Source organism: Prinia subflava, chromosome 11 (genome assembly GCF_021018805.1).
Source record: "Prinia subflava isolate CZ2003 ecotype Zambia chromosome 11, Cam_Psub_1.2, whole genome shotgun sequence".
NCBI classification, from domain to species: domain Eukaryota; kingdom Metazoa; phylum Chordata; class Aves; order Passeriformes; family Cisticolidae; genus Prinia; species Prinia subflava.
The window spans coordinates 3,831,250-3,844,735 of NC_086257.1; the positions used below are offsets into that span (position 1 = coordinate 3,831,250).

Here is a 13,486-nt window from a genome sequence, read left to right on the forward strand (position 1 = left end):
TCTCAAAAGCATTATTCTCTTGGCTGCCCTTAGGAATATTGATAATATTGATGAATATGGATTTCTCTTGATTGCCACTCTCCTTTTGGAAGTCCCTGTTCTCCAGAGACTTACAAGTGAGCACATGGTGTTACAATTACAAATGTAAAAAGCTAGATTCAATGAGACAGTTCTTTTATTACATTTAATTGCTCTGCAATTATTCTTGGGAGTTCTCTGGGCAAAGGTAGGTTCTTTGTTTCACACTACTCCCAGTTTGTCAGGAATATCCCTGGCTTCTAAAGGAATGGAGGATAGAAAGATCATTCCAATCACCTACGCAGGCATGTTGGAGCTGTCATTTCTGTAGTATGTATTACATTTGTTGGCAGTTTAAACAGGGCTTTTCTAAAAATGCAAGCAGGAAATTTTTTGCTTGTATTAATTTAGACTTCCTGTGGTCACACAAAACTGGAGCAGTGGAGGCTTTAAATAGCAGGTGCACTCCTGCCAGCCGTGTTTGGAGGGATGCAGCCACCCCGTCCTGGCTGGGAAACGCATCCTGCCTGCTCCCAGGCCTTGCACACACCGCCTCCTGCTCTCCCATTGCCCTTTTCTTGTCCCTGCCTCATGGAATTCTCCAAGGGTTCCCCAGTCTTTGTCCCTAAGAGCACTTGGTGTGGGTGTTTCAGTGTGCAATTTCACCATGGGGATGTCTTTTCCTTCTAAGCTTGGCTAGAAATACTGGCAGTTAATCTGTGTTTTGCACAGTTGTTGAAGCTGCATCATTCCCTGCACAACTCTGTCATCTCGGGTATCATCACTGCCATGGTGCAGCAAATCACAGTAATTCACTGAAATTCAAAGAAGATTCGAAGTCATGGGGGTTTGTTCCACAGAAGTGACTTACTAGGTATTGCATAAGTTGTTTTTAACCCACTGCACGATATTTATTTACCAAATTAATAACTTGTTCCAACAGAATGTTAAATAAGTGGGGTTTTTTAACTTTTTGGTCAGCTGGAATAGTTTACTTTGTAAGTAAATTTACTTACTTCAACTTACTTTGCAAGTAAGGACTAGGCATGAGACAGCTTTTCTGAGAAATACTTAACAGCAGCAATTATCACAAGTATCTAACAAGCATAGTTCATTATTGCTATGTGAAAGGGAACAGTGTAGGGAATTTAAATTAGAATTGAATTGACATAAAGTGCCATATTAAAAATCTTAGAAATTAATAATGTATTTATTAGACATGAAGAGTATCAGAATGTTTTTCCAGATGTATCTACTCCTTGCAGTCCCTGCACAGAAAGGACTAGAGCTTAGGAGTGAGGAGGTAATCAGTTTTTCTGTTTGTTACAGTCCATGGCTCTTGGATGCCAGTTACTGTGAACTGGAATCTGCAGGGCGGGGAATGGTCATCTGGCTGGCTCAGGTGATGTGTTCTGCTCACCACATATTTTATCCTAATTCTAGTTCACATCAGCCTGAACAAATTACCTGCTAGTGAAAAATGATAAATTGCACTAATAATCCTAAAAATCCATCCCCCTCAAAAAAAAAAAAAAAAGTTTAATTCACACGGAAGTCAAAAAGTTTTCCTAAAACTGCTTGATAGATAATCAGGCTTTACAAGTTTTATCTAACAAAAACTTCTGTGAAGGGTTACTCGTTTGTACCTGATGGCAGGAGTGTTTACTGCTGCTCTGCCATGGAATGTGTGTCATGCAGAACCAAATCCCCCTGGTTTCTGTGAGAGGTGCAGCATCCCAGGGCTCAGCCTTGGTGCTGCTCAGGAGATCAGGGCACTGCTGCTGCAGTGACCCAAACCAGCTCTAGAGCCAGCTGTCCCCAGCCTGCTGTACCTGTCCCCAGTGCAGGCCTTGTGGCAGCTGCTCACGTTCGTGGCACACTGACTCTTGTAAAACTGCATCTTTTAGCAGCAGATAATTCACATGGGAGTGTGTATTCCAAAAACAGACCAGCCTAATGAAGCTGTATTCTGTGTACTAAAACAACTGTATTTTATTTGCACTGAAAATAAACTGTTGACATGGGATTATACCTCTTAAAGCTTCTTTTTTTTTTTTTTTTTTTTTGTTAACTTTTTAAGGTTAAAAATGCACTTTACCCCCCAATACAGAGTTGCTGTGTTAACAGAAATATTAAAAAACCAAAATGTAAATTTGGCACTACTGTTACCTTGCATAATTTTGCCAACAAATATATTTGTTTTTTTTCAGTTTCCTCAGAGGATCACTTCAGTAGCAATGACATGCTCTTACCTAGTCTTTTTTAATTTGAAATTATACCATCTTTTCTCATGAGAGTCCTCTTTCTTTGATCTGTGCTTATGAGACTGTGTGTGGAAATTTATCTGTGCAAGTGAAGAGATGACTTTTTTTTCACTTCCCCCACAGCACTGATTCACTTAATCAGTAATTTTATTTTACAGAAGATTTCTAAAGTCCAACTTTCTAGAAGATAAATCCTGCATTTTCACATTCCTCAGCTTAGCCACAGACAGCACACACACAGCACTGTAAGAGTTGTTATATTTGAGGGGCACAGATCACTTCCACTCCAGGCCAGGAGAGCAGCCCCTTACTGGCCATGACCTCCCCCTCATTGCTTTTGTGCTTCACCCATTTCCTTTGTTGCCTGTTATTTTCCAAATGGATGCCATCTTCCCAAGTGCACTTGCTTTCTAGCTGTCTCCTGTCTCTGGAGCTTCATATGTGGTCCCAGTTCATTGTGGTTATGGGAACTGGTTTGTGCTTTCCTGAGACTGGAAAGATATTTTGTATTTTCCTTCTTTTGGTGTGTGTAAGATAAAAAATTTTAAAAGCTGCTACAGAAAGCACTGAGAGAAATCTAAAGATTTTTTAGGAAAAAGCTTCTTTCTGAATCACATTGTCCCAGTCTTTTCCAACCTAGTCATTCTGTGATTCTGTAATAGTGTGATGTTACATGCCAGATTTTTTTCTGTTTCAGTTCATGGCATTCTGTTCATTGGGTGAGTTTCTATCCCCCATAATTTTTCAACCATTTTATATTTCAGTTGCTTGAAAATTGGCCCTTTCTGCTTGAGATGAGAATTCTGTCTGCTCAGAAGGAGCAGAGCTTTGTAACTCAGCTCTGCTTGCTGCCAGCAGTTTATTTCAGTAGACCTGCTGCTTCCCAGTTTGCTCAGCCTTGGTGGCATTGCAAAATGCAAAGAGCAAATTGAATGGCCTCTATCTTCATATCCCTTTCTGGATCTTTTACACTTGCTAATTGGATTATTGACTGACACAAATCTTTTCCTGCAGTCTATATAAAGTTTGATAATCTTTCTGTCAGCCCCCTCACCTCACCCCAGGCCTGCTGCTGTTCATATACTCCTGGGAGTATTTTCAGTCGTGCAGTTTTTGCCCTACAACCAAAGAAAATAGTTTTCCCAGAGTCTGTGTACCTAAATTGAGTATTTCTTTGCTTGACATAATAGTGGGCTCGTAGTTATGAGTTGTTTTGAATGGTAAACTGACTCAGAAATAGCTTACATGTGTGTTTTGGCTGGCAAGAAGAAAAATAGATTTCCTGCAGAAGTGCTGTCCCTTTAAAGTGAGCACCTGGCTGGACAAGTGTTCATCTGGGCCTGGGCAGATGATCGTGGCTGTCTTTAAAAGGAATTCACTTGACATTTGATAGTGCTTCACTCAGAGGGATGTTAAAAAGGTAGGAAGCTGCACTGTCATCTTAACCATGAAAACACATGGAAAACTGTTCCTCCAGTTAAAGAATATCAGGTTGAGTGGAAGAGCTTGGTAGCCCTTCTGTGTTGGGTGTTTTTTACTAAAATATTTCTGGGTTCACTTGGCAATAAGGGTTTATCAAGTTATATAAAAGACTTCTTGTAACTTCTTTTACTGAGATTCACAAATACTTTTCTTAGTTTTTTGCAGCTTGCTGAGAGAATTCTCTGGCCATGTGGCCACACAGGGATATGAAACCTGAATTAACCTCTAAACTAGGTATGTGGGCTGTTCTCTTCTCTTGCAACAGCCATAATCACCAGCAGAACTCAAATGAGCATCCAGCAGGATGTTAAAAGAAATATTTACTGGAAATTATTACTAATGGTTACTCTCGGTTTTTCTGGAAGTCTTTGTTCTGTTCTCAGGGCTGGGAGCTAAGAATTCTGATTTTACCACTTAAAACCTTGACCGAAATTTTGGTCCAAGCAGAGAGCTAGAGGCAAGGAGGTACTAAACTCCACAGTGTCTGCCCTGATTTCCTTCCTTTTCCCTCTATTAACTAAGTTGCCAGGCTGAATTTTAGGATGCACCAACATTTCTTTATTAACTTCAAGTTAAATTCAAAATCCATCTAAATTGATACTGTGGTTCTGACATCTTTGCATTGCTGACTGTAGTTTCAGTAAAACAATGAGACTTTGCTTAAAGGTGTCCCACAGGTGTAACAGGCAGAGGCTGGGCAGAGTGTGCAGGTGGAAAGGCTGGGGGTTGTGACTCCCTGTTGGCAGGAGGTGACCACACCAAGTCACCATCCTGAGGAATCAGAACTAACTTCTTAGTGTGTATTTAGAAAAACCCAGTTCCTGGAAGCTTGGCTTTAGGCACCAGTTTTTATCTCATGCCTCACTTTGTTCTTGTTTCATAAAATACAAATGTATGTTCTGACTGTTCACCAGTTACTTTAACATAAACTGTCACTGTGAGGCTGCAAAATATTTGATATTTTAATCGAGTTCATTTTTTGTAGTTGGGCTTTTTTTAGTTGATGGTACAGGCTACAGACACACTTCAAAACATTTGCTTGGTTCATGTTTGGAGGACTTGACTGGGAACATTTTCATGTAAAAAACTTTTTGGTCTATTTTCACAAAACAATAAGCTGCCCAGCAATTTGATTACAGACATAAAGCCACAAAGCTGTGGAAACTGCAGACTCATGATTGACCAAATATTTGGATTTCTCATCCATTAAGTTCATGCTTTTGGTGGCCTCACAGGACCTGCTGTTGTTCCTCTCTTGTGCTTGTTCCTGTTCTCTTTTCCCCTGCTCTGTGCTGTGTTAGGTGAGCTCAGTCCTGTCTGGTGGCTGCAGTCAGCACTCCACAGAGGCAGGGCCAGCTTTGGCACAGCCAGTGACAGTGCCAGGCACTTTAGGGAAATTCCCAAAAAACAAGCAGGAGAAAACTGGGGGACACTCTTACTGAGGGAGTGGGGGGTTGGCTCCTGTCAGATGTTGATGTTATGAAGCATGAGAGATTTTCTTAAAATTGCTGTTCATTTTTAATGTTTCTTGTACGGTATTTTTCTTATCATTAAATGTAAATGCCCTTGTAAATAAATATTTTCTGTCAATGAAAAGCAAGTGTGTTGCTGCTTTCAAAGTAGGCTGGCTAATTTTTTAACAGAAAAGAACATCTAGTCCCAGCTACTTTACAGGTAATGTAAACAGCAAAAAAAATTTAAAAATTATTCCACCTTTTGCAGTTAAAAAAACTCCCTTTTAATTCTCTGATAAAAACATGCAAAGAAATAAATAATATGCATTGAGAATTTTAGTAGATAACTGCCTGAGTGCAAAGTAGAATCCAGTCTGCATTTCATAAATAATTTAACTGTGAGGAAAACCTGTCTTGGTCCTTGAATTCAGCTGCATTACTGCTAAGCACTGGCATTTCTATTTGGAATAAGAAGGTGTTGGAACTTTTAATGTGGTATATCTTCTCTTTTGACCCTTTTTTCCTTGCCATTTCTCCTGAGCTAGCTCTGAGCTTTCTAATGGCTTTTCTTTGAAGATGAAAGTGACTTTTTGAGTAGAAATAATGACTGCTGTATTGCAGCACTGTGCTCATCCTAAAGCATCATCACATGGGTGATCTCCAACAGAGCTGCTCTTAATGATATAAATAAGGGATTAAGTGCATAAATTGGTGGTAAGTTAAAATACCTGGATGCTGATTAAGCAAAATTAGTGACACTTTAGTAATATTTTTACATACTAAAATAACTTAGTGTTGGTAATTATCTAGATATTAGACAGTCTAGATATGACTTAACTGTGTCTTATGATGAGAAATTGTGAAACATAGATATTTAACTGATTTTTTTTTTTGGTTCTCACAAAGGGCATGTTAAACAGCTCTTGACATGTTACAGATGCTGGTCTCAGTCAGACTTGTTTTGTCCTGGTATGTTTTACAGCATAAATAACCTGATGAGGTGTAGGTGGTGATAAAGCTTAAAAATAAATTCAAGAATTAGAAAAAAGAAAATATGTCTCACGGGAAAGGTATCTTTAGAGTGTTTGTAAACTCTAGGATGAACTTACTCAATGGTCAAAAAACATGGACCTGACACCACAGATCTAAACTAGCAAGCATCTTCAGCTGTGCAATTTTTGGTTCTGTTCAAAACAATTCATTTCAGCTTTGGGAGTTGTTCATCTTCAGTGAATTGAAGAATTTAAACGATCCCTCTAAGTTTAACAGGTGTATACCTAAAAGCTTAACCTTTCATGACCAGTTCCCAGGTGCACTGGAACTCAGCTGCTTTTCTTCCCCTTGCCATAAGCAAGCCCTTACAGAAGATATTGTCATTGAATTTCCACAGGTGTAAAGAATTCAGATTGCTGCTTGCCTTTACTGGTAATTACGTGTAATAGAACAACTTCTATTCATTTTTCTGTACAGTACATTTGCCATTACCAAGCTGTGCAAACACACAATTAGCATTGAATTTAAATTTTTTTGGCAGTTCATTAGGGTTTTGTAGAACTCAAACTCTTCACTGATTGGTATAAGTTTGGGATGAGCACATACAAATTCTAAACTCATTTATGGAAACACTGATTGCCTGTTCTGGGTAATCTTGGGGAAAGTGATTTGTTTACCCACACCTATTTCATTGGTGTTTAGTGATTATTATTGTTTCTTAACCTCCTGATTTCACAGATGATAAGCTGTCCTGTTACATATAGAAGTGTAAAAAAAGAAAATAATTTGTAAATTTTTAAACAAAGATGAATGACATCCCTTTCTGTTGCTGAATTAGTGGAATACTAAGGATCCAGAAGACATCCCCTGTAGGTAGATTAAAACTAGCAGTCTCTCTGCTGTTGCTCTAGATAACAAGTTTAATAAACTAGAAGAGAACTAGACTGAGGAAATAAAGGACAGTAAAACTTGTGTTTATGGTACAGAAGTCTGAAAGTATGGTGAGAGGCATTATTCTTAATTCAGTGAAGGCTGAAAGGAGCTTTTCCCTTAATTTATTCTGCACCAACCTCCCATATTATGCTGAGAAGCACGAGCTGGCTGTGTATCTGTAGGGAGGGTTCTGTGGAGTCCATTCTTGGAGTGGAGAAGAGGAAGTGCAAGAGCTCCTAGGACACCTCTTGGACGAGGACAATTCACATAATTTAATAGGGCAAAGAACATTAAATTACTGGAATTAAATATAAACCCTTACTGCTGACCTGATCAGTGGGACCAAACCAGTCCCCAGGTTCTTTTAGGTATCCAGTTCCTAAGTGAGCTGTACCTGGAAGCAGGGAATTTCTGAGGAGTGGGTGACTGCCAGGTGACATTTTAAAGCCTTTCATAAAAAAGGAACAGGCAGAACAATCCAGTTAGCCTAAAAGGCTGGAAGCAAATAGTAAATTCTAATGGAATTACATAGAGGACTTAGAATTCCTTTCTGCTAACATTGTTTCCATTATCTTTGACTTGCAGCTCTCTTTTCTGTCCCTTCTTCCTTGCCCTCTTTTTTTGGGGTGGAGAACCTTAGCTTGGTTGTTGTAAGACCTAATGCTTCTTTGCAGATCCCTTGGAAATAATCCTGTGCAGAGGCCCTGCTCTTTGAGAGTGTGGGGTTGTTTTGGGGACACAGAGTACAGGAAGGTGAATGTCACTGTGTGGTGACAAAAAGGCTTCAATCTGACCAGCCCAGGTGGGGGATACACAATTTATTTACTCCCCATTTAGAACAGCATAAAAAAATCCAAACAAATAGAATTCCAGATGAAAACCAGTATCATTGCAGTTAAATGATCTTTAATTCTTTAAAATATAAATAGCTATAAATACCCATTTTCTTTGGAACCTGGGAGTTAAAATGTGAAGATGCCTTAAGACTGGCATCTTAGTATGTGTGTATACATTCACATAATTGATGAGAAGGATCTAGAAATTTTCCAGTATCATCTATTAATATTCTCTTTGAATTTGTGTGCATTCAGAATGGGGCGCATCCCATGAGAAAAGAATATAAAACAGGAAAGTTAAGCTACAGCCACAAACCTGATATTCTATAATTGCTGTACACAGTTGCATTATAAAATATATGGATATTTTATAGACTGTAATATAGAGATAGTGATTCAAACCAACTTTTTTACACTGTAAGCTATATTCAGAAAGTCATGAATGCAGAAATTGGTGTGAGGAGGGGAAAAAAATTGCATCCTAAATTTATATGTACTTTTCAGACTTCTGGCATACTTGATTTGATCAAATACCATTACACATAATTTTATTATAGCTTGTTACGTCTTTCACTAGCTAGGATTTCTGTTCAGTGTCTTTTAAAGAGCAACCCTTCAAAGAAATTGGCTAGAAGTACCAACAATCAGTATTTTAATTAAGAGGATTGTGATTAAGGGCACTCAAAACATTTGTTATGCATGTGAAAGGTAATAGTAGGGAACTACTTTTGTATCTGAGCTTTTTAAAGGTGCTATACATGCCTGTCTTGTTTTTTCTGCAAATTTTTTAAACAGTTGGAAAAAGTTGTAGTAAGTAAAACCAAGAAGTGTCAGTACATAGGTTTATGCTCAGACATTCACTCATGATTTTAAAGGAGTTGGGTTTCTCAAAAATCTTTGCCTTCAGTCTTTATTTTACTTGGTTTATGGGGGTTCCATTGCCACACAGTTCACACATTTCAATTCATTTATCCATGAAGCATCCCTATAAAAGAGGGAGTTGATAATAAGGTCCATGCAAAGGAGCAGGAGCTGTTCAGAGAGGAATTCTCACCCTGGAGCTCCGAGCAGAGAGGCAGATATGTGTGTGACTGTTGAAATTACTGAGCAAAAGCTGTTGTCAGCAAACAGGGAATGTAAACTGCAGAGATTTGCATGAATTAAGGTTTTCTGAGCTTGGCGTTTGGGGACAAGGGGGTTTTGTACCAGAGGAGAGGCTGATTCCCAACACTAAGTACTGAAAACAACTGTGAAATAAAATCTGTGAGGTGGCTTTTTCTCTGGAATGTTATTTTAAATGTATTTTCTGCATCGTGTGTCTCATTACAGATAATAGTGTGCACATCTCTCAGCAGAAAGAAGTAAAGGCAATATACAACATCAATTGCTTCAATTTTAAAAGAAATTAAGGAAGGTCTGATTAGATGATGCTATTCAGTTTTTTTGGTTATGTAAATGTTCTGAGTTAGTTCGTCCCTTGTGAATAGTTTATTTAAAGCATAGTTGTTATAAGGAAAAAATTATTTTCTCTTGACAAAGCTTCATTGTGTTAGGAATCTAAAGCTGGGTGTGTGATGATCCCATTTGTGCAGAGCTGTGGCTGAGGTGGCTCTGTTGGGGGCAGGATACATCACTGGTTATATTCCAAAGGAGGCTCCCAGTTTTCCCCTCTGCTGCCATAATCCAGAGTACACTGGTTGAAAGAATGCTCTCTGCAGGAAATGCCAGTTACCTGGTTAATCATACAAAGATTATAATTACTATGTTTTTCAATATTATAAATTTCTTCTGATCCCCATGAACAGGTTTAATGTGCTGATAGCCAAAAGCCTTTTGATAAGTACCCAGTGGTTTATCTGCTCTGGTTACAAGTTCTGAGTGTCCTGGCATTTCTCCTGCCTCTCAGCTCTGTTCTCTGGGCCCCTGTCAGAAGCCTGGCAGCCCAGTGCTGTCTGTCACTGCCTCTCCCTTTTGAAGACTTTGAAAGCATGGGTGCTTCAATTGCTCTGCCCATTCTAAGCCTTATTTTTCTCAGGGTATATATTTGTGTTTGGGCTGGCTTAACTCCAGAAGAGCCTAAACTAGGACCATGCACAGGATGAGCTGTCACCCAGACATGGCCTTTCACCAGCATCTCTTTCTGGATGCAGTCTTTTCCCTCAGGTATAGGTAGCCTATGTCTCCATGTGCTTTTCCATTGCTAATAGTCTTTATTTCAGGAGCAGCAATGCCAATGTCACTCCAGTCCATGCAGTAGTGGATTTTTATGGTTTTGCTGGGCTTTGTTCATTTCATATCTGACGGTACTCAAGCATTCTAGTCTGAACACATTTTCATATAGTTCAGCCAAGTATTAAATTTAATGGAGTGTTTTTCTATAAGGGCCTTGAATTAAAATCTGTCTTTCCCTGGGGACTGCATGATAGCAACTACCTACAGAATATCCTGAGCTGGAAATCTGCAAGCGTGGATTCCCCTCCCCTGTGGAGGCGGAGCACTTTGTCCTTTACTGCTGACTGAATTGTTGCTTCAAAATAAACACTGGGAAGCAAGATTTTTTCAGCATTCAGCTTCATGTTTAGTTGAGAGATTTAGTCATAGCAAATGCAGACAGACAGTGCCTGTCACTTCTTCCTGCATTAGAAAAGCCAGAGAGAAAGGGAACACGACTGCTCAGAGTGTCTCTCTGTTGGTGGCCCAGACCACCAGAGCACACTGATGGTCTTGGCAGCTTGAGGAACTTGCCCTTCCCTGAAACCCCACATATCCCAGAGACAATTCTGCCTGCTGTGGCTGGAGAGGAGTTGGGTTCCTTCATCTATATTGTCAGTCAGTTCTTCCAGTTGTTCCCATATACTTGCCAAGGCTGGATTCATTTCTTCTTTGGTCAAGAACCTCTTCCCTTGCTGTCTTTTCCTCCAGAGAGGAGGAAGGTTGCACTCACTTCAGAGTGTGCTCTATGTTATATCCATTTGCTTCTAAGATACAAGTATATTCCTTATTCTGATGCCAAAGGGTTTTTGCTTTTTATATATTTTTCATATATTCATGGCTCTGCAGACTCTCATTGTGTAGTTACATGGTTTCTTAGCTAGCATTCAGTACTTTTCCAGCACTTTGTTAGACAGGCACATTCCTGGAATCTCACTCTAATCTCACTTCTTCAGTGAACCATTCTTTACCTCCCCATGTATGTAACATAACCAATGTGGGGCTAGGAGAAAGGGGAGAGGCTTCAGTAGGAGGCTGAACCAAGGGGGGAATTACTTCATTAACTGTACTTATAACTGGGGATTCTTGTCAGTTATGCTAATTTGCTAAGCCTGTAAAAGTGTCATAGCCCTGTGTCACGTCTGCATTCTGCTGTGCATTTTGCCATAAGTGCACCTGGAGGATCCTTCAATAAACAGTAACAGCTTTTATCCTTTTGATCTTTGGCTTGTGATTTCAGGGCTCAGAAGGGCATCAATTCTAATCGGGTTTTTCTGTGGCCTCAGGAAAATTTCAACTGATACTTATTTTCAATGTCTTGTGGAAGTGAGATGTGTGTTAAGACAGCTTGTGCTGCTTAAACTGCCGTGTTCCACTGTGTAGCAGAGCAGTCTGTGGAGGAACTGGCTTGATGGGAATCCTTGGTCTTTCCTGGAGTTTGCTCCCATTCTTCCATGCCATTGGTGATTCAGTGCCTTCATGTTGCAGGCAGACCCTCCTTTCTCAAATTGCTTTTTTCTTCAGTTACTGCATGCTGCCTCATTTTCTGGGATGGACTATTATTGGTGGCCCTCCCTTGATGTGGGCTGGTGTGGAGAGAGATTGGAGAAAGAAATTATTGTTTGTTATTTCTTCTCTGAATTCCTGTAGTTAACCTTGGAAACCTCATTTTGTCATGCAACAGGAACAGGCTTTTTTTTTTTAATGGATTTTAGCTCTGCTGAACAGCACTGATTCTCTCTCAAGGTCAGTCAATTTAAAAGGAAATTATATCACAAGGGTTTTTCTTTGCTAACTCTTAAGCATTGGAAAAACCTGAATCCTTTTAAGCTGGTAGGAGATCACATCTCATAAGGTTTCTTTTCATCATGTACTAATTTAGTATTCAGATCCATTATTTAATTTCTTTGCTTATTTTGTAACAGGACAGCAAAAGGATAGTACAGATAGGATAGGAACAAATAGGTGTTTGCTTTATATTTCTACAGTTTTTCACTGAAAGTGAAGTGTCACAGAATCATTTTACTTCACCACCTCCATATAAATGCTTCACCAGTGCTACATTTTAAATACTGTGAAGTTGTTTTAGGCCAAAGCCTAAAGCAAAGTACCAATTTAAACAGACCCTTCTTAGATAATTTTTCCAGTGAGCTTGGTTTGAAGGTGTAATCTGAGGAGAAAATGCCCCCATTAATTAGTGGGGGGAAGGAAGACAAACTAAATAACTTGGATGATATTTTATTTAGTTTATGTTTTGTAACCTGTACTCTGTGATGTTTTTCATTCAGTTGTACATTAGTTATAAGGTGTACACCCTGTAATTGTTCAGTGTCTGTGAAATCTCAGAATGGACAATTTCTGTCTTCTTAACAGGCCATGGAGCAGATGTGAAATGTGTTGACTGGCATCCAACAAAGGGATTAGTTGTTTCAGGAAGTAAAGATAGCCAACAGCCCATCAAGTTCTGGGATCCAAAGACTGGCCAGAGCCTTGCCACACTGTAAGTTCTTACCCACAGACTTTTGATTTGCTCAAATATAAGCTACCTTTATAAAATAATTTTTTCTTAATTCCCTTCTTAGCTCTTTTCCTCACAACCTTTCAGCCATGCACAGTTGCTTCAAACATGAAGCTAGTGCTTTAGCTGTGCCAGAAATTCCAGAGGTTAGATCAAGACAAGTCTGTACCTGGAAAATTGAGACTTTAATATTCATTATTTAAATTTACTTCGTTCTTCTTCACAGACAATCTAGTCGCACTGTTCTCATTCAGACTGAGATAGGGAAAAACAAACAATGTTTCATCTGGTGATGAAAACTTCCTTATGCTGCAGTAGAAACATGCACAGTGACTGGATACTGTCTCAGTGAGTGCTACCAGTTGCTTTGCAGTACAAAAGACCAGGATACTTAGCACAGGAAGCCCCAGTGCTCTGCTCTAGTAGCCTGCACTGCCTTGTTATTGACCTGAATATTTGTGACTGGCAAATGACACATTTTTATCTGTGTCTGACAAATCAGTTTCAGGACAAACAATCCATTTCTGTTTCTCTCTGCTTGCAGACATGCTCACAAAAACACAGTGATGGAGGTGAAGCTGAATCTCAATGGCAACTGGCTGCTGACAGCTTCTCGTGACCACCTCTGTAAGCTCTTCGACATCCGGAACCTGAAAGAAGAACTTCAGGTCTTCAGGGGTCATAAGAAAGAGGCCACAGGTCAGAAGATTTTTATTATTATTATTATTAATCTTAGAATAAAAATTAAAATGATGTCAGTTCATTAGAAATCCTAGT

The 13,486-nt window shown here is 39.3% G+C and overlaps 1 protein-coding gene across 2 annotated transcripts in view; it reads left to right on the forward strand.

Moving 5' to 3' along the window:
• Positions 1-13,486, forward strand: part of WDR33 (WD repeat domain 33) — a 66,062-nt gene that overhangs the window by 35,277 nt on the left and 17,299 nt on the right. For both annotated transcript variants that reach the window (XM_063408731.1, XM_063408732.1), the window contains exons 8-9: positions 12,565-12,691; positions 13,254-13,408. In XM_063408731.1, coding sequence (XP_063264801.1) covers positions 12,565-12,691; positions 13,254-13,408 — 282 coding nt within the window. The remainder of the gene's footprint in view (positions 1-12,564; positions 12,692-13,253; positions 13,409-13,486) is intronic.